At 44.5% G+C, this 27,144-nt stretch overlaps 3 protein-coding genes across 5 annotated transcripts in view; 1 reads left to right on the forward strand and 2 right to left on the reverse strand.

The window, feature by feature from the left end:
- LOC121589178 (40S ribosomal protein S12, mitochondrial) overlaps nt 1-21,772 on the reverse strand; it is a 60,869-nt gene extending 39,097 nt beyond the window's left edge. The window contains exon 1 of the mRNA XM_041907878.1: nt 21,693-21,772. Coding sequence (XP_041763812.1) covers nt 21,693-21,757 — 65 coding nt within the window. The 5' untranslated portion in view covers nt 21,758-21,772. The remainder of the gene's footprint in view (nt 1-21,692) is intronic.
- A 13-nt stretch (nt 21,773-21,785) lies between these two features.
- Nucleotides 21,786-25,383, reverse strand: LOC121589174 (fumarate hydratase, mitochondrial-like). Of its 3 annotated transcripts, none has more exons than XM_041907863.1 (3): nt 25,154-25,383; nt 22,264-23,407; nt 21,786-22,182 (listed from the first exon to the last, which is right to left on the reverse strand). In XM_041907863.1, the coding sequence occupies exons 1-3, from the start codon at nt 25,256-25,258 to the stop codon at nt 21,920-21,922; spliced, it is 1,512 nt and encodes a 503-aa protein (XP_041763797.1). In that variant the 5' UTR covers nt 25,259-25,383; the 3' UTR covers nt 21,786-21,919. The 3 variants fall into 3 exon arrangements, with proteins under 3 accessions (XP_041763797.1, XP_041763798.1, XP_041763799.1); XM_041907864.1 differs by lacking the exon at nt 25,154-25,383 and adding an exon at nt 24,306-24,448; XM_041907865.1 differs by lacking the exon at nt 25,154-25,383 and adding an exon at nt 23,891-24,133.
- Nucleotides 25,384-25,436: 53 nt separating this feature from the next.
- Nucleotides 25,437-27,105, forward strand: LOC121589175 (telomerase Cajal body protein 1 homolog). Its single transcript, XM_041907867.1, has one exon. It carries the CDS (start codon nt 25,553-25,555, stop codon nt 26,861-26,863), a length of 1,311 nt encoding a protein of 436 aa, XP_041763801.1. The 5' UTR covers nt 25,437-25,552; the 3' UTR covers nt 26,864-27,105.
- Nucleotides 27,106-27,144: the final 39 nt, after the last annotated feature.

Genomic DNA, 27,144 nt, shown 5'->3' on the forward strand with positions numbered 1-27,144 from the left:
ATATACATATATGTATATCGCTATAAACAGATTGCAGGGGAGGGAATGCTGGAATTAGGAGAATTTTATTTATTTGCTTAACTTATTTATTTGGGATAACTTGTAGGAAAAGCAAGAGGCGCATAGACAAATGCATCACGTGTGCGTGGAAAGGGTTTTAGAGGAATTAAAGGGCTTGTCACGACACAACATCCACTATTAGTTTGCTGCTGCGTAGGCGAAAGTACGATCACTGGCGATCGCGAACCCGCAGCAGGGGTTCACATGGAAATGGAAAGAGTAAATGTGCTGTGTGTCTGATTTTAATTCATCACCGGACGAAATCAAACAGTAAAACGAGCCTAAGAAAATGTCCCTCTGGCTAACAAAAAAAGAGGAACACTATGGCATACAAAACACGATTCAAATCACATAGCGGGATAAGTAGTGTACAACAGCAGCGTGTGCAGTATATACAGGGTTATCCAGGAGTTCTTATAGCTGTGGGACACTTTATTGACTCTTTCTTGCGTGAAATGAACTTAATGTAATGGGAATTGGACTCTATAGCACCCTTGTTGGTCAAATTCAATAGGAATTTCCTAGGAGCCTGTCCAAAAAGGGTGCTTGGAATCCAATTGGCAGCATATGAAGTTCACTTCACGTAAGAAAGATTCAAGGAAGCGTCCCACAACTATGAGAACCCCTGGAAAGCCATGTACTGATTACACCTAGTTCGTTTTCTTTGAACGGCATATTATGAATGCAGCACCACTGCTGAGCACATTTACACGCTGACAGACATGGGCATGGGCGCATATATTACACACTCTCTCTATGAAATTAGTATGAGCATATTGCATACCACAGCGTATGGACACCATCACACCACACATTTAAGCTGATCTCAAACAGACGCTAGTATAAAATGATGTCAGCGTAAACGGTAGAAACTAATGAAGGAGAGGGCTTGTAATGCATCGGCTAGAAAAAGGAGGCCGTTATTATATATGAAGCGCAGAACCCTTAAATCCGAAGTAGTGCGCACGAGGTGCGCTATGAGATGAAAGCAGACAAGCAAAAGCAAAAAAAAAAACAAAACAAACGAAAACTAAACAGAACGTACTTAAGTCAACAAACACGTACTAAAAAGCAAAGGATTCCGCTGGTGAAGCGCTGGTGGCAAAAACTTACTGTTCTTCCCCGTTAGGACAGAGAGAGAGAGAGAGAGCAATGGAAAAACTAGAATCACACATTTAACCGTGTTCGCCAATATGTTTGCGGTGAAAGCGGTGATCTTCTACTCCTCTCGATTTGTCCATCCATTCAATTTTTGATCTCAACCAGAACGCAAGAGTCTCGAGAATGTTTAAACAAACAAGTGGAAACGATAGAAACATTATACTTTTAGTGTTATGAAAACGGGAAATGGCACAAACAGCTTTCTTCCCCTTCCTGAAGCACATTACTCAAATCTAGTCGAATGCTGATGAAAGGGCAAGAATTTAGGCGAAAGAACAAAGATGAGCGTGTATGGATGAAAGCGATAAAGAAAGCGGGAGAGAGAGAGGGAAAGCATGAGGGACAATGGATCGTAAGCATTCTAGTGTAATCTACTTATATTGACCCCTTCGGACTGCTCGTGCTACTTTGAATGTTGAATCGCAGTGAGTAAAACCCACCACCACGTTTTGAAACATTATTTGAGATGCGACGACACATACAAAGTCTCGTCACGAGCAGGGAAAGTTGTGTATAAAATTCCACGTTTTACTTGATGATGGATAAAAAAGGCAAACTTAGTAAAACCACGTACACATACATACACACACACACACAACACGAACGCTGCAATGCAAAGGGAGATAATATCGATCTTAGTTGTGAAATGAGCCGATCTGGTCCCTTCCGACAGCATCTCTATGTTTAGTTTTACTTTTATTATCGCTCTCTTTCCCTCTCTTTTTGCGCTTCTTTGCACGCAAAACCAGACAAGCAATCAATCGACATTCGCGGCCAAACCACGTGGTCACAGAGTAGTTTACTTATACACGACTCAATCTTCTAATAACGTACCACTCCACTCTCTAGCAAGGAACTTGAAGCAGCTTGAAGCATTTTGGGCTGGGGGAAACTGCATCTTTTTTTGTCTCTGCAGCTGTGTTCTACTGGCTAAGCCTTGGGACAGGACACTCTGAACCTTGGGCCCACTTTTTTCTTCTTTTTTTTTCCTTTTAGTTCGATACCAAAAGTGGGAAAAAGCAGCAGCAGCTACAAACAAACAAACAAAACACTCACACATACCAGCCACAGTGTGTGTGTAACGCAGGCAACAAACCACAACAAAAATGGGTGTTGAACATGAATGAATATCGCACAGTAATTTTTAAGCAAAGTGTTGAAACAAACCGAATCCCTCCCTCCGCAGCGCATTTTGTGGGCGAAAGGCGGAAGGGAGAGGCAGTGAGGGAAAATGTTATATATGGTATATAATTATTATTCTACATGCATATTATATACATGCTCCTTTCTCTCCCCCGACACCCGTTTGGAGGGGAGGGAAGCAGTTGTTTGGGAGGGGCGGCAAACGTATAGTCAAAGTGTGTGTGCTTGCGTGAGAAGGAAGGAAACAGGAAAGCATGAAAACCATGAAGTGAAAATACTCTTTCTTAGTGAAAAAAAAAAACAACAACATCCAAACCGCAGAACAAGCAGCAAATGTAACGTAAAAAAAACATAGTTTTGACGATTATTAAATCAACAATGGTCCTGAAAAGGGTTAGGAAAAAATAATAGAGAGAAGGAAAAATCCTTGAAAATAATGGTATTATCCCCCCCCCCTACCCCTTTCTTCCCCCCTTCGTAGCATAGACGTACTAATTAGTATTGAGAGCAGATGGGAATCGGTGGCACGAGCACCATACATGGATGAGGATGTGTTTGCTGCTTCGGTTTTTTTGGAAAACCGGAAAGGGCTAACTAATGTAAGGGCAAACTGTGTTTAGATATAAATTATACACATAAACACATCCACACACACACACAAAAGCACCCACTGCAGGAGGGGGTATAGAGTTGACATTTGATACCCGAATTAATTAAGCATACATTACGAACAAAAGCAAATAAATCATGATTATATGTACAGTAAAAACACGCAAACGCAATGAGCCAAACACAACTCACATACAACCACACACATGCAAGGTCAGTTACGGCCAGAACCCCCAGGAGCGATATGCGGTGAAAATGGGTAGCTTGTTTACTCTCTAGCAGCACAATAGCCAAATGTCCTGTTTGAGTTCCTTTTTCCTCTTTGAGTTATCAAGCAAACGAGTGAGCGAGAGAGAGATAGAGAGAGAGAGAGAGAGAGAGAGAGAGAGAGAGAGAGAGAGAGAGAGAGAGAGAGAGAGAGAGAGAGAAAGGAAGACATTCTACCTTTGTTGTTTCTTTTGTTTTCGGAATGGGATTGAAAATATTACATTTTTTAAACAATTGTTTCCAATTGTTTCTATTTTTCGGTTGTCGTGCGTGCTTTATTACACATTTGCCACATTTGTGACAAAAAATTCACCACACAACAACGCCGATTGTTGTTTGCTCCAACAATACACCAACAATGGAAGTAGCGAACATCGAAATATGCTCCCGACTTCTTCCGCTATGCCCTATGGCCCTATTGTATGCATACAGTGCACGAGAGTTTGTCAGTTAAAGTTATGATTGACTGAAACCTTCAAACGATTCCATTCAAAGCTGTGATACGAAAACTCTTCTTTTTAAGCCACCTCCATCCTCCCCCAACCAAATTGTATCCTCCGCTCGTACAAACATGCGGATGTTTCCAGCTCACAGTGTTCCGTTTTCCCGTGGATGACTGGGGCAGACTCATCATCAATCCTGCCCACCGGTTCCACTCACAGACCAGTGTTTTGTTCTGGTGCAACGTTATTTTCATCATTTTTTGTTTGTTTATGATTTGCTTTATTTTGTTTAACTCTCTGGGGTAACTTTTTTCTCTCCCAAAATTATCCCTTTCATCTCACCTGGCTTATGCTTTTACACCTTTTTTATACTTTTGTCAAACCTTTGTTTTATGTTGCCCCATTCTCTCTCTAACACTTATAAGTGGTGGTGTTTCAAAAAAAAAAAAAAAAACTACAACAACAACATTGGTACTTTTGTTTAGCTTTTCGTTTGTTTTGTTTTTTTTTTTACTTTCTTATGAGTTCATTTTCTTTTATCTTTTGCGACCAAAACTACTAAAATGTGACATCATATTACTTTAGTGCATTGGGTTTGTAACGAGGAAGGAATGTTAAGATTTTATTAGACAGCCCAAAGAATGAATCGAACCACATGGTCAAAAAAGCACGGACAGACGCTACTACTACAAAGCAACTTGGAGAAACAGGAAAAAAAGAGTGGTGTAAACAAATGAACAAGTGAAGAAGAATAAGAAGCAAACACACAAGAAACGATTGCTCGAAACAGTAAATGACCAGTTACAGATACCAAAAACAGCAACAACAACCACAACAAAAAGCAGGAATCAGAAGAAAGAAAGAAAAAACTACAAAACGCATTATGCAAAGGAAGATAGACTGTCGTCCTAGGCAGGACCGTTGTGGCGCGCGATGTTCAATTCACATTCGATTTGTACACAACACTTACGATATGCTCGTAATATTACCCGTGCCCTCTCTTTAGTTAATGATTTTTAGTTTGTAAAACAAAACTATTTTGTTTATTTAGCGTGAAAATCAATGTCTAATCCTATTCGTGTGTATTAACGTTTTCATGAGTTTCGTTTGCAATTATGGTTAAGGGGATTTATCATCGAGTTTTATGATTTTATTTTTTCTTTACACATTACGATGCGTGTCAGTCTATCCTTTTTACAGATATATTATTTTTTTCCAACTATGATGGTACCCACTGTCTGTGCTATGGGGGTTTAAGATTTCTTAGTGCATAAATGGGGGAGTGATAGAAGAGGCCCACCAGCGTGTGTTGGCGACACAGGATGGAGCACTTATATAGCAAGTAATGATAGAGGAAGAAGAACGAGAGGTGTGTGCAATAGAATGTTCTTTAGTTTCCGTCATATACACTGCTACTATTACTACTACTAGTATACTACTACTACTATTACTACTGCAAACAACTACCTATTCTGCCGCTTTTAATCTTATCCAGCTAATTATTTATCGATACCATCTGTGTAGTATAAGGCATTAGTGTTTATTTTGCTCTCCTCATCGTTTCGAAGCCGAACACATTGCGCTTTCCATTGGGAACATTGTTCTGAGGATTGGCGCGACTGTGGAGAAGAAGAAATGTGCGTGCGTGTGTGTGCACGAGCGCGCGCGATAGAGTAACATTGATTGGTTTGATTTTTGTTTGTGTTTAATTTTCTTTTCTTTCTTTCTTTTCTCACTAATTACAAGATGCTAGAGAGTGTGTGAATATTTATAGTAAAAAATATTATTATTTTTATTGCAAAATAAATCGATATATTTTATCCGGCAGCCTGTTTGCGTGCGCTGGGTTTGCAAGATGTTTGCAAGAATTTCTTTTATTATTATTTATAGCCCTAAATACACAAAACACACACACACAAACACACTGAAGTGTCCAATCTGGGACGTGCAGTAGTAACAAGCAATAGTGAAAAATAGATCGAGAGCGAGAGCAGATGAGTGAGATTCGTGCAAGAAGAAGCAGCAAGAGGCATTACTAACTGATTCCTTACTAATAATATTTTGTAATTTTTGCAAGCAAAAGCCCAAGTATCACAACTGTGTACACAAGTGAGCTGCGGGGGGCAAACCGTCCCCCGCACCACACTTCCAGCACAATAGAAGTCACGAATTTAAAATGAGTGTGAACATGTTCAAAATAGCACTGGAAATACATGGGTCAGAAATATGCAGTGAAGGAAGTTTGCAACGAACCACACACCACCGTCGTATTTGGAGCGGTTCATACAGAAGAGAGAGGGAGAGAGATTTTGGTTTGGTTTTTGTACAATTTTCTTCTCAAAATCCGTTTCCGTTCCATTTTTTTCAACCCGATGTTCTTCTACTGTGTAAATAATTATAAATTATTATAAACCCAACAACCCAACAATCCAAATAGCTCGATGGCGGGGGAGGGGGGAGAATAATCAAACTCTAAGCTGGTAAAAAAGGCAAACATAGAACATACAACCCACACAGCCACAGCAAACAAGAAAAAAATACAGCAACACACAAGGGAAAAGAAATAATACACCTTCATATATATATCATAATAGAGCAGCAAAAAAAAAAACAGAAACAAAGAGAAAAATAGAGCGAATAGGTGTCGCGGAGGGGTCCCTGATAATCTGGCAAGAGAAGCAGCCGATTCAAGAAGAGGAAAAAAGGGGAGAAAAGCAAACAACAGAACAAAAATAAAAATCTTATTATTTAAGTACGTATTCGTTTTTGATTTCCTTTCTTATCATCAAACGTTTTCGGTTTGTTCTTGGTCCTGATTCGGTTTTCTCTCTTCGGTTTTTCGTCTGTTGTGGTATTTAAAATTTTTACACACACACACACACACACTCACTAAACATTACATACATATATTAGACACACACACACACACACACACACATAGCACACATTGTTTGTATTGGTAGTTTTTCAAACAACTAGTACAATGTACAAGCAAAGACATTCCTTTTACGATCATCAACACTCGATCATCGACATGAACGATCGCTCCACATTTGGTAGGACGAAATGAAGGATGAGGGCCAGGTGCTGTTGTCTATCGGTTAAAAATTAGGACACGCACAACCGTACAACCCAAACCAGTTACACTAACACAGATTCCAATCCAATAGATACGTGCAGGCAGCGACATTCAAAGGACATAAACGACACACCGACACTAAACAAGCAGAAGGTGTATACTAACAGACCAAAACGCCCTCTCTTCTAGTGTTTCTTGTTTTACCATTGTTGGCACCCAGTTTGGTTTTTGTTTTTGGTTTGATGAGTCGTACTTGAAACTAAACAGCACCGATCCGTGTGTGTGTGTGTGTGTGCGTGTCCGTCTTTCAATGTTTTGTGAACGTTTGGCATACACACACAGCTCCAAACTGCTCTGGGGCCAGCAACTCCAACCACTTGTGTGCACTGCAATGTGTGTTCGTGTGTGTTTGTGTGCGTGTGTGTGTGTGTGACAGAGAGTGTGAGTTTCCTTCTTATGTTTGGGCAACCATAACTGCAACAATTAACTGCGAGCAACCTTCCCACTTGGGCTCTCTTTCCTATCATCACACGCGCGCGAACATTTCACATGATTTTCCGTTCGATTGTTTCCATTGTTTCGCTCACATTCTCTGCGCTGCTAATATGCTTTGAGACTATTGTTTCACCTGTTTCACCCCATGGTTTTCTTTTTGCCTTCTTATCTCGAATCGTGTGTGTGTGTGTGTCCTCTATTGGGGTGCCATTTGGGTGCCTCTATTGAGTCCAAGCGTGTCTTATGTTTCTTCGGTTCACTCACAAACAAACACATACACACACGCTACCCGAACTACCCCCTGGTCCCTGGTCGGCTGGTTAGTCTGTCTTCAAATTGATCTGAACTGCCATCACCACCAAAAATGTAAATTTAACAAAAAAAAAAACCTATAAATTTCCATCTCCGTCCCCACTATGCCAACCAACAATCCGCGCCATGTTGTTTCCGGTACAGAGTTATTCGTTCGTTCGTACGTTCGTTCCTTCGATTTGCGCTCTCATTTCATTTGGTCTTTTGGGTTCCATTTGTTGTGTCTGTTTCGGTTGTATTTGTGGGTAAGTAAGTACTGTTATTCTTTCTCTTACTTTCAATTCCATTTTATTCTGCTTTTCAAAATATGTATGATATTCATGATTGTATGTGTTGTTTTTTTATGAAGCATATCAAATATATATATTGTTTTATTGATTGTATTTTGTAAAAGTATAAACAAAAAACACCACCTTCAAACCTAGCACCAACATAAAGTCTCTCTCTCACACACACACACACACACACACACACACACACACACACACACACACCCCCCTCCTCCCCCCCCCCCCCCCAGATACGACAGATAACAAGTGAATAGGGAAAAAGAGAAGATTATACTAGGACTAGAAAATGACACCACACAATGTGAAAACTCGCCATCATTCTCACATACATGCATACATAATCAACAAGGCACTAAAGCGAAACACTACCATGAAAAACAAGCAAACAAACAAACAAACTCACAATGTAATCAAGCAAGTAGTAAATTTCGTTTTTTCGAACAATAGAACAAGAGCAAACAACGCATTTTCACAACATCACTACTTTTCCACACAGAACACCATCCCTGCTTGTTTGGTATCGTACCAGAGCTAGTTTTAGTAAAATCTTTACTGTACTTTGTTTGTATTTTAAAAAACTGTATTGTTTAGTGCAAATTGTATGATTTTTTGTTTCGGTTTATCGCTACTTTGAAAGCAGAGAGCACTATTTTGTGGACCCATCCACTAATGTTTTGGTTTTTGTTCGTAGTTTATAATCGCTTGATTGTGTATCGTATTTGTTAGTACTTTCTATTATTGCTCAAAACATTATCCCGAGCATCATATTTTATCAAAACCTCAATCATTTGTTACCCATTTCCTTCTCTTCACTTACGACATGCCGAAAGTAACGCATGCCGCGCCCAAGTTCAATCCCTCGACAAAATCATTCCATCCATCCCAAAAGAGCAACATTTTGCATCTTGCAACTTGCCTTGGTCAATGTGTTTCAGTGCAGCTATGTGTTATTAGTTTCAATCAAGTAACGCCTCACCTAACTCTTTCTTCCTTTTTACACTCGGCGTGGGTATGCGTGAGAGGAGTATGTGTGCGTGTGAGAGTTGTTCGTTTGTTTTTCATGTTCACACTACTTAGTTTCACTGTCATTTACTTCTTCTGTCATTTCTGTTCACGTTTACTATTTACACCATTCTAATAGTCACAATTATTGTTACTCTTACTTACTGTATTGCTCTTTCAGTTACAATTATGGTCATACGTTGTTAGCTGTGTACTTATTGTTGTCATTATTGTTCCATATATCTCTATATTATGTTTCTCTACATCGACTGGAAGCCACAGTATAGCAGTACAGCCCTACATGCTTGCCGTTGCTGCTGCTCTCTATTATCTTCTTTTCAGTTCAGTTTTTTGCTGCGAAAGTTATTTGATTTTAGCAGTTTCTTTGTTTTTTTTTTTTGCAAGTGCAGTTTTATACCACTCCAAGTGTATCTCATTTTCAAAATCAGATAATTTGTTTGTTTGTTTGTTTGTTGTTGTTGTTGTTTTTTTCACTTTATTTTCAGCAGCCAGTTCTCAGCCGTTCAAGCGATTTTGTGAAAAGGAGTTGTTCAAAACAGACAGTACACGGCTTGTGTACATACCAAAGAAAATAGGATGTTGTGCAGTCAAAATGTGGAGGATTGTGGAGCATCATGTATGCATTTAAGCTAGCTGGGCATAGTTTGTACGCTAAATTATTGCAACTTCCAAAACACTTTTCCATTCGTTAGTTGTTCCAAATTTTGAAGTGAAAAAAGAAGTGTTCTTGTACCAGACTTGTTAAACAGTTTTGCCAGCATATTTAGTAAAGGAAAAAAGCGGTGCTATTGTTACAGATTTTCAAAGTTAGGAGGCAAAGTTGTGTACAAAATGTGTTACACCTTTATCTAAATCTCTTTGCCTGGTTGTAGACAATTGGTTGTGTTTTTTTTATGTTTGATTGTTTCTATAGTGATTGTTACACCTTCTATCGATCAACAGTGAGCCCTACTTTTGGTTTGCTGTAGTTTTCCTCATTGTCCAGTGGCTGTGAAAAAGTCGTCAGAAGAGTTAGTTTTCGTTTGTAACACATACGACAGTTTGTTTTGCAAGCGAACAATGCCAAACGATTGAAAAGCAGGCTGCTGCACCCTTTTTCGACGTCCATAAAAAGGCCAGCCAAATGTTTGAAAAACCAAAGACTGATTACCAATATATGATAGCCGCGTATCTAGATAGCTAAAAGCAACTGTAGCGGCACGAAAGTGCTGCCACGGGCACGTGAGAATCATTATACATAGAGACAAAAGGACGTAAACCATATCTCACCGATAGTACAAACGTACAACAGAAATGGGGGGAAAAAATCGTGTTTATCGTGAAGACGAGAGCAAAAACCGTAATGCCAAAACTCTGTATCATAGCAAGTAAAAAAAAGAAGTATGAAATATGAACGTTTTGTAGTCGTTTGTTTTATTGTGGTGCGACAAACAGCCAACAAGTAACGTTGAGTAGAAAGAAAATTCTAACATACACACTACCAAACTGAGCCATTATTTGTGGCAATGAGGAAAGAAATACTGTGTAAAAGCAGGGATTCGTTTAACCGGCGGCACCAGAAGCACCAGATTGTGGAAATGTGAAATAAATATCAATCAAACATCAACACCGCACGCAATCTTTACCGCTTCAAATTGACTTTTCCTCCTATAAATAGCTTTTCCGGCGTGGTTTCATACCCGGCCCGGCCCAACAAAGGCAACGCATAAGACGAGCAAAGCAGCAAAAGCAGCAACAACAAAAACGACGTCGTCCTCGCTCCTTTGGGTGTGGCTGGCTCTGGTCCTGATGCCTATCTACCACACACACACACACACACACACACACACACAAATACAAGGAAGCAGCTCTTGCACCCACACACATACTAGTTTTGTGTTTGTGTGTGTGTGTGAGTACTGCGAGAAGTAGCTAGAAAATCGAAATTTTCCAATTTCCCGGGCTTGGCAAAAGCAGCGCCAGCACCGAAAAGGACCTCGCGCGAGGACACACACTGCGCATGAACAACCCGGGCAAACGGGCCCTCCTTGTCGTGTTGCGCGTAGTAGTGTGTGTGTGTGTGTGCACACGGCTTGCCGGCAAACGTCGGCACTCCTTGGAGGGCGTGGGCGAATGGACGGGAGTCGGAAAATCGATATTCACGCGGCCGCCTTGCGACCGGTTTCTGCAAGGAGATTTTTGTGGAAAGCCCTGGCGATTCATTCCGCACAAAATGGCAGAATCCGAGGCATCATGATGATGCCGATGTCGAGATAAAACGCTGCACGAAGGGAAATGGGATGCTTATAGTCGCTTTCAGCGAACCATCCTAGCCATTGCAACTACCATTTGATAATTATTTATTTATTAATTTATTAATAAATAAAATTCAATTATTAATAATTATGGAAAATACTAAATTGCTATTGGATATTTCTTTAAATGACATTTCATTAAAGACAAGTAGTAGTGATAATACTACTCTGACAGAAATATGCCGTAAAACCTAAGTTCCCAGTAGCGGCGAGAAGCAACTATGCGAACAGAGGAAATATTGAATATAATTTACTGTTTTATACAATTTATCTGACGTTTTCCACAAAACGTGCAGCTTTGCACGTTATTGTGTGTAACCAATACACAGTACAGTTCCTCAGAGAAAGCAGCATCTGTACGATGCTATTGTGCGATGATTATTTGTTTTCTTTAAAGCCGTTTTTTTCTCCCCCAAAAATTAAAAGGATCATGAACAGCAACAGCAGCCAGGATGTGGCCTCTGGCCGCGTTCAGATAGGTCGCGCCCGAAAACGGGTTTCAATTCAGCGAACACGAACAAAACACTACTAAAAGCAATCGTGCCCCAGTGGGCAGCCTCTCAAACGAACCAGGATAATGCGAGCCTGGGCTAAAATTGAAGCATTAAAAAAAATGAACACAAAATCTAATTAGTAACAGGCGCATGCGCCCAACTGTGTGCTGTGTGCCTGCCCTGAACAGAAGCACGACACGGTGCCATTTAAAATAAAAAGCGGGATCGTACACGATCCCCGAGAGGTTTCATCCATTTATTTTAGTTTTTTTTTTTTGCTGCAACCACGCATCTGTTCCCGTCGATCGAAGGCACACACAGCCACACGCACAGCTCTACAAACACCGAGCGGCCTCTGGATCGCCGATCCGTGCGTGTGCACGTGTGGCACGGCAAAGAGAGAGAGAGAGCAAGGATATGGTTCTGTGCCCTGTGTTCTGGTAGCAGAGCCGCTTCCGAGGCGAGGGGGTTTGTGCGTTCAACGAACCCTTGAGCGCTTCCGCCAGGGACATCCGCCGGTCCCGAGCCGACGGGGAAACCTGTTCGCTTAGAACAGAGGGAAGAAAGAAAGTACGAGGGGGCTGAGGACGATAGGACAGACAGAAACACGCCGGGGGGAAGAATAAGGACATTGCGAGGGGCTGAACCGAACATGACGAGATGAAACAATAACCCTCTAACAGCGTAAGGACGAAACAACTTCCCCCGCTGGTGTGTCCAAGCGAGTCGAATGATGCAAGGAGGAAGATACTGAGGTTGTATGAATTTTGGAAGAATTTCTAGAAAAAAAGAGTTCAATTCCCCAGTTCATGGTAGATTGCAGAAAAAAGGCGGATAATCTGATTCTGACAAGGGATTAGATATCCCACACAAACAACCACACACAAAAAAAAAAGAAAATCTTTGTCCGAAACGTTCATTACAACATATCAGCAAATTAAGGTAGAAATGAGGACTAGGACCTTAGAGCAATATAATAATTCTAACTTACTTTTTAATTCATTTTCCTAATTAATTCTATTAAATTGAATATCTACCCTTCATGTGCAAAGTTTCAGGAGGATGTGTCCGAACTGAACCTTTACCATTCAAACCACATCAAAGCTCATTCTCAGCACCATCCAAGGGTTAATGAGCTACATTTAAAAGAACGAGCGAAGAACTCATCCATCCCGGGGCGGCGGCGAGGAAAAACGTATAGAATTAAAAGAACAAACTAAGGCATACGACAACAAAAAACAGCCCCGAAACGGGAAAGGGTTGCGTGCTGCTGGTTTCCTTCTGCTATTTCAACCCCGCGGGAAAACAAAAAACAATTTCCCAAAACTTGCTCCTGCTGCACCGGTAGCAGAAAATGGGACCTAAAACATTCACCAGACCCGGTGGTGCGGGGTTCCCTACTTCAATATGCCACCCGGGGAGGGAAAAGCGAGGAGTAGAAAAGAATGCTGCTATCGAGCAGCATTAATATATACATATGCACATATGCAAACGCGTGCACACTGGCAGTGGCTGGGAGATAGAGGGGGATGGAACATAAAAATATGCAAGTGAAAATTTCGTTTTTGTTTTACACATCCATTTCGATTCCGCCTGTAACTGTTATTACAGCTGACTCGCTGACGATGCCGCCGCGCTGTGGACTGGCCGAATTCCATTTGCATTTCCACTGGACCGTGTGCTGGGTAGTCATTAAAGCGGACCCTTGCTGTCCGTCTATCCTTATCGTGCCGCGACGACAACAAAAAGGAAGGGTGGAAATAGAGTGAAACCAAACCAACTAAATCGAAACGGGTAGGCCATTTAATTTTTGCTCTCCTCATAGAGGTCCTGCGAGACACACACACACACATGCACCATGTGCCTTTTAGACCTTATGGGGTCTGTTTTTTTTTTTTTTTTGGCACGGCACAGCATTGTGTGGTGCGCACAGATATAACACCTTTTTCTCCTCGTGCATATCATCATGCAAGAACAATATAATGCACCAACGGAACCGGCGGAACCGGGCCTTTCAGCAGAAGGCTTGAGCGGGATTGAGCACTCCAGCACGTACCGGGCTGTGCCGCTGGCAAAGAGCTAGAAATAGGAGCTATTGTTTTTTTTTTAAAGAGTGCCTCGTACGATGCACTTAAGATGGCATAAACAATGTAAACTGAAATGGAACTCAGAGCAGCTACTTTCTAGTGTGAAATTCGAGTGCTTCACAAATAGAGTAGTGTATGCTGCTGCTGCTGCTGCCTTCTCAGTTCAAGTAGACACCATCCTCCAGCGGCGTAGTCAAATGTGAGGGGGCTTTGCGTTTGTGTTTCCTCCCCATTCTAGGTCCTTAGAGCGTGGTTGTTCTGCGCTAGCACACACGACTTCATCACACATCTTCCTGCTGCAGGGGTGGACGAAGGCTTTGCAAATCACGTTCTGACGTTTTTTTTATAGTGTGCGTGTGCTAACTAGTGTGCTTCCTTTTTGCTTTTGATAAGGATAATGTTGTGCGCACGCGCAGCACTGACAAGGGAACGCAAACACACACACACACACACACACACACACACACACTGGTACTGGGGTGTGGGATACTCGTTCTTCAATGGTTCTTCCGTTTTCTTGTTCTTCTGAAGCGAAATGTACGCACCTAAGATCGAAAAAGGAGGTTCGCAAACTCAGCTCTGATCTGGTTGTATTCTCTTCGGCCTGGGAACATTCTAAGGGTTTTTTTTTTGGTTTGAAAGGCTTGGTTAGATCAATAAAATTATCATACCAATTTTGTTTCTTTTTTTTTAGTGTAATAGAAACTCGTCTCGTACAGTCAAACTCAAACCTTAACGAGATGGCGAAGAGTTTCCTGCTGATCAATCGAGTAAAGCAAAAGGGTTGGAGTAAAAGGATGTGGCCCGGTTCATCAGCTCCGGAAAACAGAGTGCACATTGCACACGCCCGGGGGAGAGATACTTGCTAGACAAAGAGAGGGAGTAAACCGTTTGGGCTAAGCGTGTTCCATTCACCCGGCAGGAAATAGGATACGGGTTTCCGTGCCACGCTCTGTGTGCGCTCTCTATTGTTGTGAGCGTTGCATGCTGATTGCATCGCTACGCCAGTTTGAATGCATATACCGGATGGACCGCAGGCACACCAGAGCGCGGGCACATGCCAGGATTGTGTGCACACACTAATCAACAGGATGCAAGTGACGAACCGTTTCGAAAGAGCGTGTGAAGGAAGCGCATCGCTCAATGGTTTTGCAGATATCGGTTACAAAGCGCACTCATGAGATAGTTATGCTTGATATGACTAGTAGCGCTGGGGGAAACGGTCTAACACAATTTTAAATTTTACGGTTCTGTATGGATAAACAGAAGTTATGAGTAGTAGTTCTAAGAAGGATCTTCTTTCCTTAAATGGTTGAACTACAATTTATTCGATTGGAGTTCGAAACAGTGGATATTCTCTGCCTTTCTCTGGTTCAGTTCATCGAACAGGTTGGAAGGACTTATTGTCTCCGTATCACGCTCTCTATTCTTAGAATCTGTGAACTGTCTGGATGGATTCAATAGCAACAGTGCACTGATGGTACATCTCCAAACACTGGTAGTTTAAGAAAAAAATAAACAAAATTAAGTTGAACAAAAAGAAAACAAATAAATCTCTTCCAAAATGGCTTCTGTCCCTATAATACAGGGTTTCTAAGTCACTTTCGAATGTGCACATCATTATTCACCGCCTGCAAGAAGCTCTTTCAACAGCTGCCAAATGGAGTATTTTCATCATAATAAACTTTCAGTTCTTACATATGATTTTCAACACACCACAAAGAACTGTCAAACTTCAAAATCCAGTCCAATGAATCCAAAATCCAATGAAAAATTACTGTAAGACATTACCAGCACCCGTTCCCTTTCCAGGAAGATGGGACCCAACGTCAAACATAAGTCTGTAAAGAGTGTTAATTACTCATCGCGTGCTGTATAAGTACACAGTTTTCAACCCAAAAAATGTAAAATATAATTAAAAATTCAACTCTGCTAATAACATCATGCTAACGTTTGCATAAAAAAAAATGGGCGAAAATGGCCGATTTTTCATGAATTTATCTTCACCCGCACTAACGCAACGTTAATTACACTTTCAACAATAGTATGCCACGAGTCAGCAGACCAAATTCGACACCTCGATCAGTCGAACTCTAACGGTGATGGCCAAAAAAGTGAAGCAACTTCGTTTAGAAGCGTGCGCGATCAAAGAACGAACACCCGCAGGGACTAAAACGAACACCGCGCGGCAGGTTGTGGACGTCGTATAAGTCTGCTCTGGCATCTACAACATACTGGCACTACTAGACAACAATCAGTGCATCGAATGAAAGCCCAGTTCCGAATGGCGGACGTCCCTGAGCGACAAGAACCTCCAAGGGATGCTGAAAATGGAATCCGATGGACAAGTCGCTACATAGCTGCGTTCACTTGCTCAGGAGATCGATGCAACCGGCCAAACAGTGAAATAGTACATGGGAAACATGAACAAACATATCAGGAAGCAGAAATCGCGTTCACTGGCTTCGCCGCGGCGAAAACTCAATGCGACGCATTAAAAGTGAATTTCTGAGGAATTTTCAAATGACACCCTAGTCCGCGATCAGGTTCAACATCCCCTTACTGTTGACTCTGGATAAATATGATGCAAAAGCTCTACTTCAATAATTTTGTTGCGAAAATTTAGAAGGAATTGATAACAGTCGAAGGAAGGCCTTAAAGCATGCCTACACCCATGTTTTTGTCCGAAAAGATTAAAGTTCCTGATAACGGACGAAAGGCCGCTTGCATGGTTGTGGAATTATTTTTTCAAGTAAGCTTAATACCTTTCAAAAGAGAGGTTAATTGAAAGAAATTATCTCGCTTAGTTTGGTTGTTCTACAACCAGCCGAGAGAAAAGTCTTTGTTTACGCAAACGTTAATTCTGCACACACCCTAAAACCTCTGCGCCCATTCTAATAGTAAACCAACAAAAACACATTTAAAGCGAATTGATTCACTGTGCTAAATGAGGATATTTCGTCCACAAAGTGCACGAAACCGGGGGCCCCGATCGGTAGGCCCCTGTCATCCTGCCGCGCCGCCTTGACATGTGCAGACGGAAAACTGTAAAACATTACATTGCGCCCGTTGCGGATAACAATCTCGTTTGAACAGCGTTTTATTTTTTATTTTTTTGTTCATTCGCTACTCCATTTTACTTGCACTCTGCGAGACCGAGACGTGAGTGTCCTTTTAATAGGCAGCCCAGAGGATAGGGTGGAGATTGTTTCCCGAGGGTGTGTGTGTATGGAATGGAGTGGAATGTGACGCGCGTGGCTACGTCCAACCACGCCGTCCTAATCAACATTTTAGCAGCAGTACACACGTACACACACACATACACCGATACACACAGTATGGCACAGGAGCAAAGGATCACCCTCGGGCACCCTCGCCGGCTGGCGGTTTGCAAGCGTGTGCAAGGGAAAACACACGTTTGCCTGTATGCGCGGCTGTATGACGGAGCACAATTGATTAAATGGCAAAATGTACAACCGAAGGGAGGGAAAGGGGAAAGCGAATGGACAGGGTACATGGTTGCAAAGCATGATTTTGATTTTTATATACACGAGCAAATGCAACGCGGAACGTTCCACGGGTGTAGGTGATATGTGTTTTTGTGTGTGTCTGTTTGAGCATATGTTAGGATCTTTTAGTCCATTTTTGGAAGTAACCGTTTAGCTCATATAACACCTAGTGTCAAATGCTATAAAAGAGGAAGTCATTGCACTGCTGGATGTAGCAAATTTCCCAAAATATGTTTAATTTCGAAACAAAATGGAACTTCAACGTCTGCTCTGTGTAGAAACAAACAAATTACATAAACTCCCTCTCAACGGTGCAATACATCTAACACACAGAATGTCTCCGAACGATGCAATTGCATTTTTAGAATACTTTTGGAAATTGCTGGAAATTGCAACCATCAAGCTGGGGGGAAGTACTGTGAAAGGACACCGTTGCCACGGTAACCAACAACTAAGCCAGCGCCGCCCAACAACTCGTGCAACGCGCACGCTTCCTTACAAGCGCTTTCCATTCGCACTGGAAATTGCGTGTTTGCATGCATGGCTCTTGTGGTGTTTCAAGTCGTGACGAACTAAGGGGGTAGCTGGTAGCTGGAAAGCTGGTAGGATACAGCACACCACGACACTACAGCAAACGGTGCCAAAGCATGCAACGGGGCCGCCAAAGCGTGTTAAAAATTTGGGAAAATGTCAAGCCTGCCACCACACTACGGGAACTACTTCAATTATTCGCCCTACGCCCAAAACAGTACAGCAGTAGGGGGGGGGGGGGGAGGGCGGTGGAATGGGTGGAATGAAATTTTTGAATTTTAAATTAACGAACTACAGCACAGAAAAAGCAACAACAAAAAAGGGAAAAGAAACCCATAAGTGCACCATCGCGTTGATTAGTTTGAGTAGTCGCTTTGAAATGAGGCTTGACGTGGCTTGACGGCGTATAAAGTTTCCCAATTTCAGTTTTCCATCAGCTAGCGTCAATCTCCTTGCTGCTGTTGTTGCTTGTCTTTGCTGAACAACGACACAACTCCGAAGGACACGGACACAGACACACACCCGACCCGGGGGCATATTTAGTTACGCACGTTACGCTGGCTGGCCATTTCATCATGCATTAGAGAGTTTCGCTCTTTCCCTCTAATCTCTGATGGTGCACCACTAAAACAAGCTGGGGTACGAGGGGTTAGCCCACCAACAATGTGGTTCATGCATGCAAAGGATACGCGCGCGCGTGTGCTGATCTGCGTGCGTTCTGTGTATCTCGTTAGAATAAAAAGGCCACTAATCATACTGGCGGCACAAGCCGGCTGGAGTGTGCTCTAGACTTTTTTGATGTCGAACACACAACCGCGCCACGGTTGACCACGAGCCACCACCAGGGGCCACTGGACAACTTCACATTCAGCGCGGGGACTCCCCGGAAGCACGCAAGAAAAGCTGCCTCGCATTATACACGATAAGCTTTGTTTGGGTGGAAAGCGGGAAATTTGCATGTACAATTTATGGCAGTGTCCGTTTTGCATGGAGGCAAAAGTAAAGTGGCCAAGACACAGCAGGGGTTAAAACACTCTAATTATTACCGTTTGCTTTGGACAATGGAAGAGAAATATTGTTAGCGGTCGTTGGTGGCATGGTACATTATATGCTATGTGTAATACGTAAAGGGAATTGGAAAATATTAGTTACATATATGTAAGAGGTACTGATCCTTTAAGGCTACATACAACATTCAGTACAAAACAGTCTCTTTTGAACAATAGTTTCACAAAAATTATAGAAATAAAAGTCAAAGATAACTAAAGAAAAATTGTCTTGAGTCTCGGGCCATATAACGGTCCAATTTGTCGACAGGTTTAACTTGTGGACAAAAAGATGTAGGGAATTAATATTATGAAATCTAATTCACACTTAAACACCTATTTTGAATCAAGCTACTCTTTCAATTACAAAAACAAAAACAAGATAAATATCCTAAAAAGAATAAAGTCGTTCTAACAACCTAAATTTTCACAAAACAAAGCTATCTCACACTACAAATCCTCTGCAGTGCTATCAATTTAGAGAGCCAATAATGTGGGTGCTAAAGTATATACATTTTTAGGAGCAATCACTAATCAATCGTATAACATTTAATAATTATTTAATCAGTCGTAAAAAAACAGCGACGAAAGAGTCCACTAGGACCAAAGTCATTATAAAGTATCAGCCAGCCAGCCAGCTAGCTGGAAATAGCAAGAAAATTAGAACATTATTATAATTTAATTAATCATTCGAAGAATATTGCAATACAAAATGACGGCAAAAGTAAATCAACCAACGCTGCAACTGTAGAATCGTCGTAGAAAAAAGCGTCTATAGTTTACCCTTTTTTCGCCGTGCTATCATATAGTGCAAGCAACAACCACAAAAAAAAAATTGCCATCGCACAGAGGACCTCGTTCTAGCTGTCGACACATCATTATTCGAAGTAAAAGCACGTTCATTTCCAATCGAACCCATCGCACCCGGCTTCACAGGCAGGAAGAATGCAAATAGGAATCCTATTTCTCGCCCCAAGAGTCAACGCGATGATACACAGCCGAAACGATGGCACTATTCAACCAAAAACCCCTGATTCGCACAAACAACGCGAATTCGTATCCGTACCGTAGGGTGAAAGGATGGCTTCCCGCGCTCTCCCTTTTCCTCACCTTTCCGCAGAAAGGTACGCGATTGAATGAATGGAATGGAAAAAATGAATTTTGATCCTGGCCATAAACCAGCGTATTAATGAGATACGTCCGCGCGCGCGATGGGTTTTAAAAAGACGAACCGGCGGCAATCGCAAACACAGCACGGGACGGAAGGCTACAAATAATGACGATAAGGTACGAAAGGAACGGAGGGCAACAGCAACGAAAACGTACATACCAAATCCAACCAAAACTACGCAACGAAAGCGAGAGGGTGCATAGCAAAACCATTACGCTTGCATAAGGAGATTAAGTTTTATGATTTTTTTTTGTCTGTTGCTGCTGCACCATTGCTTCATCCCCCGAACGACGAGCAGCAGGTATGGCAGGGATGCACAGGACGTAACAGACAGGCTTTGTGGATGTAAATCCGGGGCGCATCCAAGCAGGCAGAGCACACACACACACGGAGAGCATAGACTCGAGCGACATCGAATTGGCGTGGTTAATGTTCGATTCCGTAGCGTGTATCCTTTTTGTTGTTGCAGGGATCGTTCGCCGTCTAGCAACAACAATCGCACAGCAACAAACCCCTTCCAATCGCTCACCGATGCAGCAGTGGCGCACATGTGGTGGCGCTGCTGCACCCTCTGCTGTCTCTTGCATTATAACATTCGATGCGCCGATGACGACGAAAAGGACGAAATCGTTGCGTTGTGGGGTGCGGGATTGCGCGCAGCATCGACCGAGGGTGAGATTATGATCGGCGGTGCGTGTGCATAAAACAAACGCACACACACACACACACACACACACACACACACACACACACACACACTGTCGGCGCTGCCGCGCGATGAAATTGAGAATGATCCATAGCAGAGCGCACGGTGATGAGGATCGGGCACGTTTGTTGTTGACGGTCGTTGTGACGTAGAACCAAAAAAGGGCGAAATATTTCGTACCGGGAACGGGCCCGGGCACATGGCACCGGAAGAGGTCAATGCTCTCGCGGGCAGGAATGGTGAACCGCACCGTAAAAAGGACGAGGGTGACGATATGGCTGGCTCGGGCTTTTCGGGAGATAAAATGTGTGCAATAGCATCCTCTCGCTCGCAAAAGGGAAGGGACACAGCAGAGCCTACACGCACACAACGAACACGAACACGTACGTGCCGTGCGGGAAGGATATTTGTCGGCGAACGTCGGTCGCAGTTACCCTCGCCCTTTGTAGCTGTGTGGCAGACCCGGGATTTTCCTGCTGCGAACACATGCGCAAACACACACACACACAAATGCAGGCAAGTAAGTTAAAGGATGGGAGGGGGAAAACTCGTCACGATGAAACAAGTGCCAAGTGTGGTGAAGTTTGATCAATACTGCACACGTTCATCAATTTGTAAAGTTTTCCCATACTTTGCTATTGTTTAGTAAAGCAATACTTTCATGGTTGAGCAGAAAATGTAATAAAAAGACTATTGTGTTAAGCCACACCAGAGTCTGTTTTCACATCGCGCAAGTAATTCTCCTTTACGAATACTAGCGCCATCTATACGACAAAAATGCAACTACAATTAATCGTACTGTTATACAGGTCGCGCAATGTACAGGTCCTTCGAGCAGATAAAAAGTGTAATACAGTTACTATTTCATGTAAACTATTGTTAAATAATTAACTCTTCTCCAGCACCTATCGCCCCACAACCGATTAGCCCGTAGTTCGGATATTATAAACCAATTTTAAAATGCAGACTCACCGCCAGATTCTCCATCGCACGTTATCTTCGGCATAGCACCACAACAATCCAACTTTCTCCACCATGCAGGAACAAAAAAAGTACACTATCACGCGTGGTAAATAAATAATTCATTCTTCTACTCGTTCATTTTTCGAAATTGTTGCACCACCGTTGACGAGACTGTTTGTGATCGGATGAATTTGTTGTGTTTTTTGTTGCTGTTGTTTTCCCTTCTTTCAATGACTTCACTTCGGTCCCAGCATGTTCTCCGGTCGGACCCATTCGGCAAACTGTTGCTCGGTCAGGTAGCCCAGCTTGAGGGCGGACTGCTTCAGCGTGGTGCCTTCCTTGTGTGCCGTCTTGGCAATCTTGGCCGCCTTGTCGTAGCCGATGTGCGGATTCAGTGCCGTGACCAGCATCAGCGACTCGTTCATGATTTTGTCAATGTTGGCCCGGTTGGCCTCGATGCCCACCACACAGTTCTTCGTGAAGGTACGGGCGCTGTCCGCTAGAAAAGCCAGAAAGACAAGCAATGAATGAACACCCTTTCCCTCAATTTCCTTTGCCCGATGCCAGCCAGTTTACTTACAGAGCAGCCGGATCGATCGCAGCACGTTCGAGACGACCAGGGGCTTGAACACGTTCAGCTCAAAGTGGCCATTCGATCCACCCACCGTAACGGCCACATTGTTTCCCATCACCTGCGCGCACACCATGGTCATCGCTTCGCACTGCGTTGGATTCACCTTGCCCGGCATGATCGAGCTGCCCGGTTCGTTCTCCGGCAGGCTCAGCTCACCGAGTCCGCAGCGCGGTCCGGAACCGAGGAAGCGAATGTCATTCGCAATCTTCATGCAGCTGACGGCGATCGTGTTCAAACAGCCGGACACTTCCACCATCGCGTCGCGCGCCGCCAGCGCTTCGAATTTGTTCGGCGCCGACACGAACGGCAACCCCGTCAGCTCGCCGATCTTGGCCGCCACCTTCTCGGCGAACCCGACGCGCGTGTTCAGTCCCGTACCGACCGCGGTGCCACCGATGGCGAGCATGTACACGCGCGGCAGCACCGCCTCGATGCGATCCAGCGCGAAGGCCATCTGCTGCACGTACCCGCTGAACTCCTGGCCGAGCGTCAGCGGCACCGCGTCCTGCGTGTGCGTGCGGCCAATCTTAATAATGTCCTTGAACTCGTCCGACTTGGCCTTGAGCGCGTCGTGCAGCGTTTGGATGGCGGGGCGCAGATTGCCCGTCAGCTCGCGGGCCACCGACACGTGGATCGCCGTCGGGAAGGTGTCGTTCGACGACTGTGACTTGTTGACGTGATCGTTCGGGTGGACGGGCGTCTTCGAGCCGAGCTGGCCGCCGAGCAGCTCGATCGCCCGGTTGCTGATCACCTCGTTCACGTTCATGTTCGTCTGCGTGCCCGAGCCCGTCTGCCAGATCACGAGCGGGAAGTGGTCGTCGTACAGCTTGCCGGAGATCACGTCGTCCGCGGCCAGCGCGATCGCGTCGGCAATCTTCGGATCCAGCCCGTACTCCTTGTTCACCAGGGCGGCCGCCTTCTTCAGGATGCCCATGGCAGTGATGACGGGCTGGGGCATCCGTTCGGTCGGTCCACCGATCGGGAAGTTCATCGTGGAGCGTACGGTCTGAGCACCGTAGTATTTATCGTTCGGCACCTTCAGCTCGCCGAACGTGTCCGACTCCGTGCGGAAGCCTACATCTTTGCTTGCCTACCACACGGCAGAAGAAAAAGAAAAGAAACAAACGTAAGAAAAGCAATCAGAGTCAGTTGGGGATCTTATCAACGCGTACGGCAAACGTAAACGCCACTATTCCAACGCAACCATCCCTCGTTATCAACTTGCTCGATTTATGTTTTGCTGCTTATTTTACGCTCAGAAAATGAGAATTCGGATTTAGAATTCGCAGGGAATATTTGTTTCCCGCTCGCGGTTCATGGTGCTTGGCTTTGATCTAAAAGAAAACAATAATTTATTCGCCCAACACACACACATAGCAACAGCACTGATTTGCCTTCCATTCCTCGATGACGCTTCTTTGCCCTTCTATCAAATGGGCAAATCACAAAACATCGCTCCGTATCGAACGACGATCGTTGGGTGTATACATCTCCATGCTGCTTGGTAACACGCTTTTGCACCGATCCGCGGGGAGCTGATGTATGTTTTTGCATTTTGCATTTGCATATTTACCATCTTCTACCTGTGACGCGGTTGCCTTTTATCGCAGTCAAAACTTGTACAATTCACTTGCTAAATGTGCTGGCGTCGTCCGAGTGATCGTTTGCAATCAAAACAAGGGACAACTTTATACTCCGGTCGCTTGCTCTGTTGCTCCGTTGCCACGAGTAACTTCCAGAAAGCTACGCAGTACGCGACTCGATTGCGTCTTTCGTTGCGAGCACTTCTTTGCCGACTGAATGGTCCAGTGCCGTGTGGCTGAGAAGCTGGCAAGGCGACGCGTAGCGTTGATGCTGGACCGATCGCGATTTCAGAGCAATTGTATCCACGACAACGAGCGTGAAACGGGGGCTGGAGGAGATTGCCTTTGTAGTGGTGATTTTGGGTCGGCGTTTTCTTCTTCTGTTTTTTAAAGCGATTTTCGTACCATTTCAACTGTTGCTGCCATCGAACCGGTCTTTCGAGTGTTTGGAGTGTAAAGGGTCGCAAAGGGTCGCCAACCGGTGAAAGTGTGTATGTGCTTTTTGGTGTTTAACAGTTCAGCTAAGGAGCACGTTTGATGCGCTCAACACAACGGAATGCTTTACTATCGTATCGGTGCTATTCTGCACTTTATATTGGGCTTGAAGAGCTAAGAAAGTGAAAATAAGGCAACCGCAACCAAAAACCACTTCCACTAACGCTAACATGTGGAACATATAAATTAACCAATTAATAAAGCAATTACAGAGTTGTACCAACAGTGCCAGATCCTTCACTACGAAGCCATTCCGGATTCCACCGTCTAACCTCAAAACAAGATATCACCTTATCATATTCAACCTACTTAATTGCAACATGCCACCCACTAGACAACTAACCATTTTCTTCCTCTTGATCTCAGGTTCCTCCATTCGCGGTTAACCTTATGGATGTGATAATTTTTCGATCCCAATTACGTGCTAACACGATAAACCGAGCTTCCTCTGGCGCAGCTGACAAATGGACCTCAAATACAGTCGAAGCATTTCGCCGGGTCGGTGGGGGAAGAATGCACCGAACGGTGTAGAATAAGAAGCCAATAGAATGGATGTGAAAATTCTCACTTTCATCGCCGAACAAACTCGTTACACCTTTCGCGTACACATGTCCATTTTGTCGAGTTTTTTAACCGTTCATTTGCCAAATATCTCGCCAAGCGAAATGATAGATCCACAAAGTTATGTAATTTTCCCACGTTTACGTTTTCCTCCGTTCGCAAATGGATGCGGGGGGGCTTTTCAGCCCAAAACTTACCGCGCGCCCGGTACTAATGTGGCGGCTGGACTGGAGAGCGGCTAGCCTGGCGCAAACCTTCACGTGCGCTTGGCCACGGACAACGAGACGGGACACGAGGAACATCCTGCGGGTGTGAACGTCCTTTTCTCGGCAGCTATCCACAAAAATTACGGCACCGCAGTGTGATACGACTTTGTTTTCTTCTCCGAATGCGATCAGAGATCTGCATTTACGAGAAAATTGTACTCACACAAACACACAGGCAGGCAGAAGAAGAGGAAAAAAAATCATGGCCTGCTGTCACAACATTTCCCTGCCAGTGCTGCCAGTTGACCCGCCGCTACCGGCGCAATTGACAGCTGCAGGTAATTTTTGGCACCGCCGTACGAGCAGCAGCGTTTGTTTACATTTCAAAAAATGAGCCAAGACGAAACGGATCAACATCCCGGTGCTAATGGGCAAGATATTGCGGAAGAAGAACAGGATGCGCCAAACTCTATCGAGCAAGATGTACCAATGCAGACCGAGGAACCGGATGCGGATGCTGAGTGCAGTCCAGTGACGGAAGCACATTTCTTCAAAGACGCTGCCTGCATAGAGGTGGCCCGCTGCTCGTGGGATCGCCCGGTACGACAGAACTATCTGCAAGGCTGCCGCTGGTCGCCGGACGGCACGTGCGTCCTGACCGCGGTCAACAACGATGGAATGCACATCGTCGAACTGCCGACCGATCTGTACCGCAAGGAAAGTGTCCCCGAGGAGCGCCCCGTCGATCTGCTGACCTCGGTTGTGCACGTGAAGGAGGGCGGCCTCGTGTACGATTACGCCTGGTATCCGGGTATGAACAGTGGGCGGCCGGAAACGTGCTGCTGGATCGCGTCCCGCCAGCACGAACCCATACAGCTGTGGGACGCATTTACGGGCGGTCTGCGCTGTTCGTACAAGGGCTACGACCAGTTCGACGAGGTGGAGGCAGCCCTCAGCCTCGCCTTCGCACCGGCCGATGGGGCCACAATCTACGGTGGATACAAGAAATCGATCAAGTGCTTCGACATTAACGTACCGGGGCGGGAGACGGGCTCGTGGCGAACGAAATCCACCGCCTCCTGTATGGCGATCGCATCGTCCATGCCGGACACGATCCTGTTCGGCTCGTGGAACCGTAGCATCTCCGCGCTGGATGTGCGGTCCGGCGAATGTTTGCCGGTCGGGAACTATGCCCCCGAGAACAGCCACACGGCGGGTGTAACGTGGATAGGCTTTGCGCCCGACACGGAGGAGCGGTTCGTTACTGGCGCCCGCAAGGATCCGAAAGTGCTGTTCTGGGATGTGCGGAAGCTGACGCACCCGGTCCAAACGCTGGTCCGAACCTGCGGCACCAATCAGCGCATACACCTGGACTTTTCCCCTGGTGGACGGTGGCTGATCAGTGGCGATACTCGAGGCATTCTTCACGCGTGGAACCTGCACGAGACGGACGAAGCGGGCCGGCCGAAGGAGTTGCTGTTCCCGCTGCACTGGGACTGCCTGAACGGTGTTTCGTTTCATCCGCACGGACCCATCATGGCAACAACGAGTGGGCAGTACCATTTTCCACACTCCGCGGCGAACCTGGACGCTGAGGACGGTGAACCCAGCGCAAGTGAACCGGCGGCCAAGGAACCGACCAAGGTGGAAAACTCTCTCACACTGTGGTGGATCGGCAAGGGTGTGTTTTCGGAAGAATAAACGCAATGGAAATGTGCTCCCAATACACTGGATACGATGTTTAATTTTTCATCTGTTATTGTTTGCAGTCGTTTCGCTTTTGCACTGACTTCGTTCTCCCGTCCCTATACCCCTTCCCGCTCTCAACGGCTCTCTCATCGGTATCTATGAACCATTTTACGATTAAATATTTTTCTGATATTAATTCATATTTACAACAAATTGAAATAACAAATTGGGATTAATAAAGAAACACCCGAGCGCGAATACATATCTCTCGTCTGTGGGTTTCTGTGTCTGTG

Source organism: Anopheles merus, chromosome 2R (assembly GCF_017562075.2).
Source record: "Anopheles merus strain MAF chromosome 2R, AmerM5.1, whole genome shotgun sequence".
In the NCBI taxonomy this organism is placed as follows: Eukaryota; Metazoa; Arthropoda; class Insecta; order Diptera; family Culicidae; genus Anopheles; species Anopheles merus.

Excerpts from the sequence above, each read along its gene's own strand:
- LOC121589174 (XM_041907863.1), bottom strand. The coding sequence starts at position 25,258 with ATGTTCCTCGTGTCCCGTCTCGTTGTCCGTGGCCAAGCGCACGTGAAG. Across the intron at positions 23,408-25,153 it reads ACATTAGTACCGGGCGCGCG|GCAAGCAAAGATGTAGGCTT; the intron begins GTAAGTTTTGGG and ends GCCGTGTGGTAG. Across the intron at positions 22,183-22,263 it reads GCGATCGATCCGGCTGCTCT|CGGACAGCGCCCGTACCTTC; the intron begins GTAAGTAAACTG and ends TGGCTTTTCTAG.
- LOC121589175 (XM_041907867.1), top strand. The coding sequence starts at position 25,553 with ATGAGCCAAGACGAAACGGATCAACATCCCGGTGCTAATGGGCAAGAT.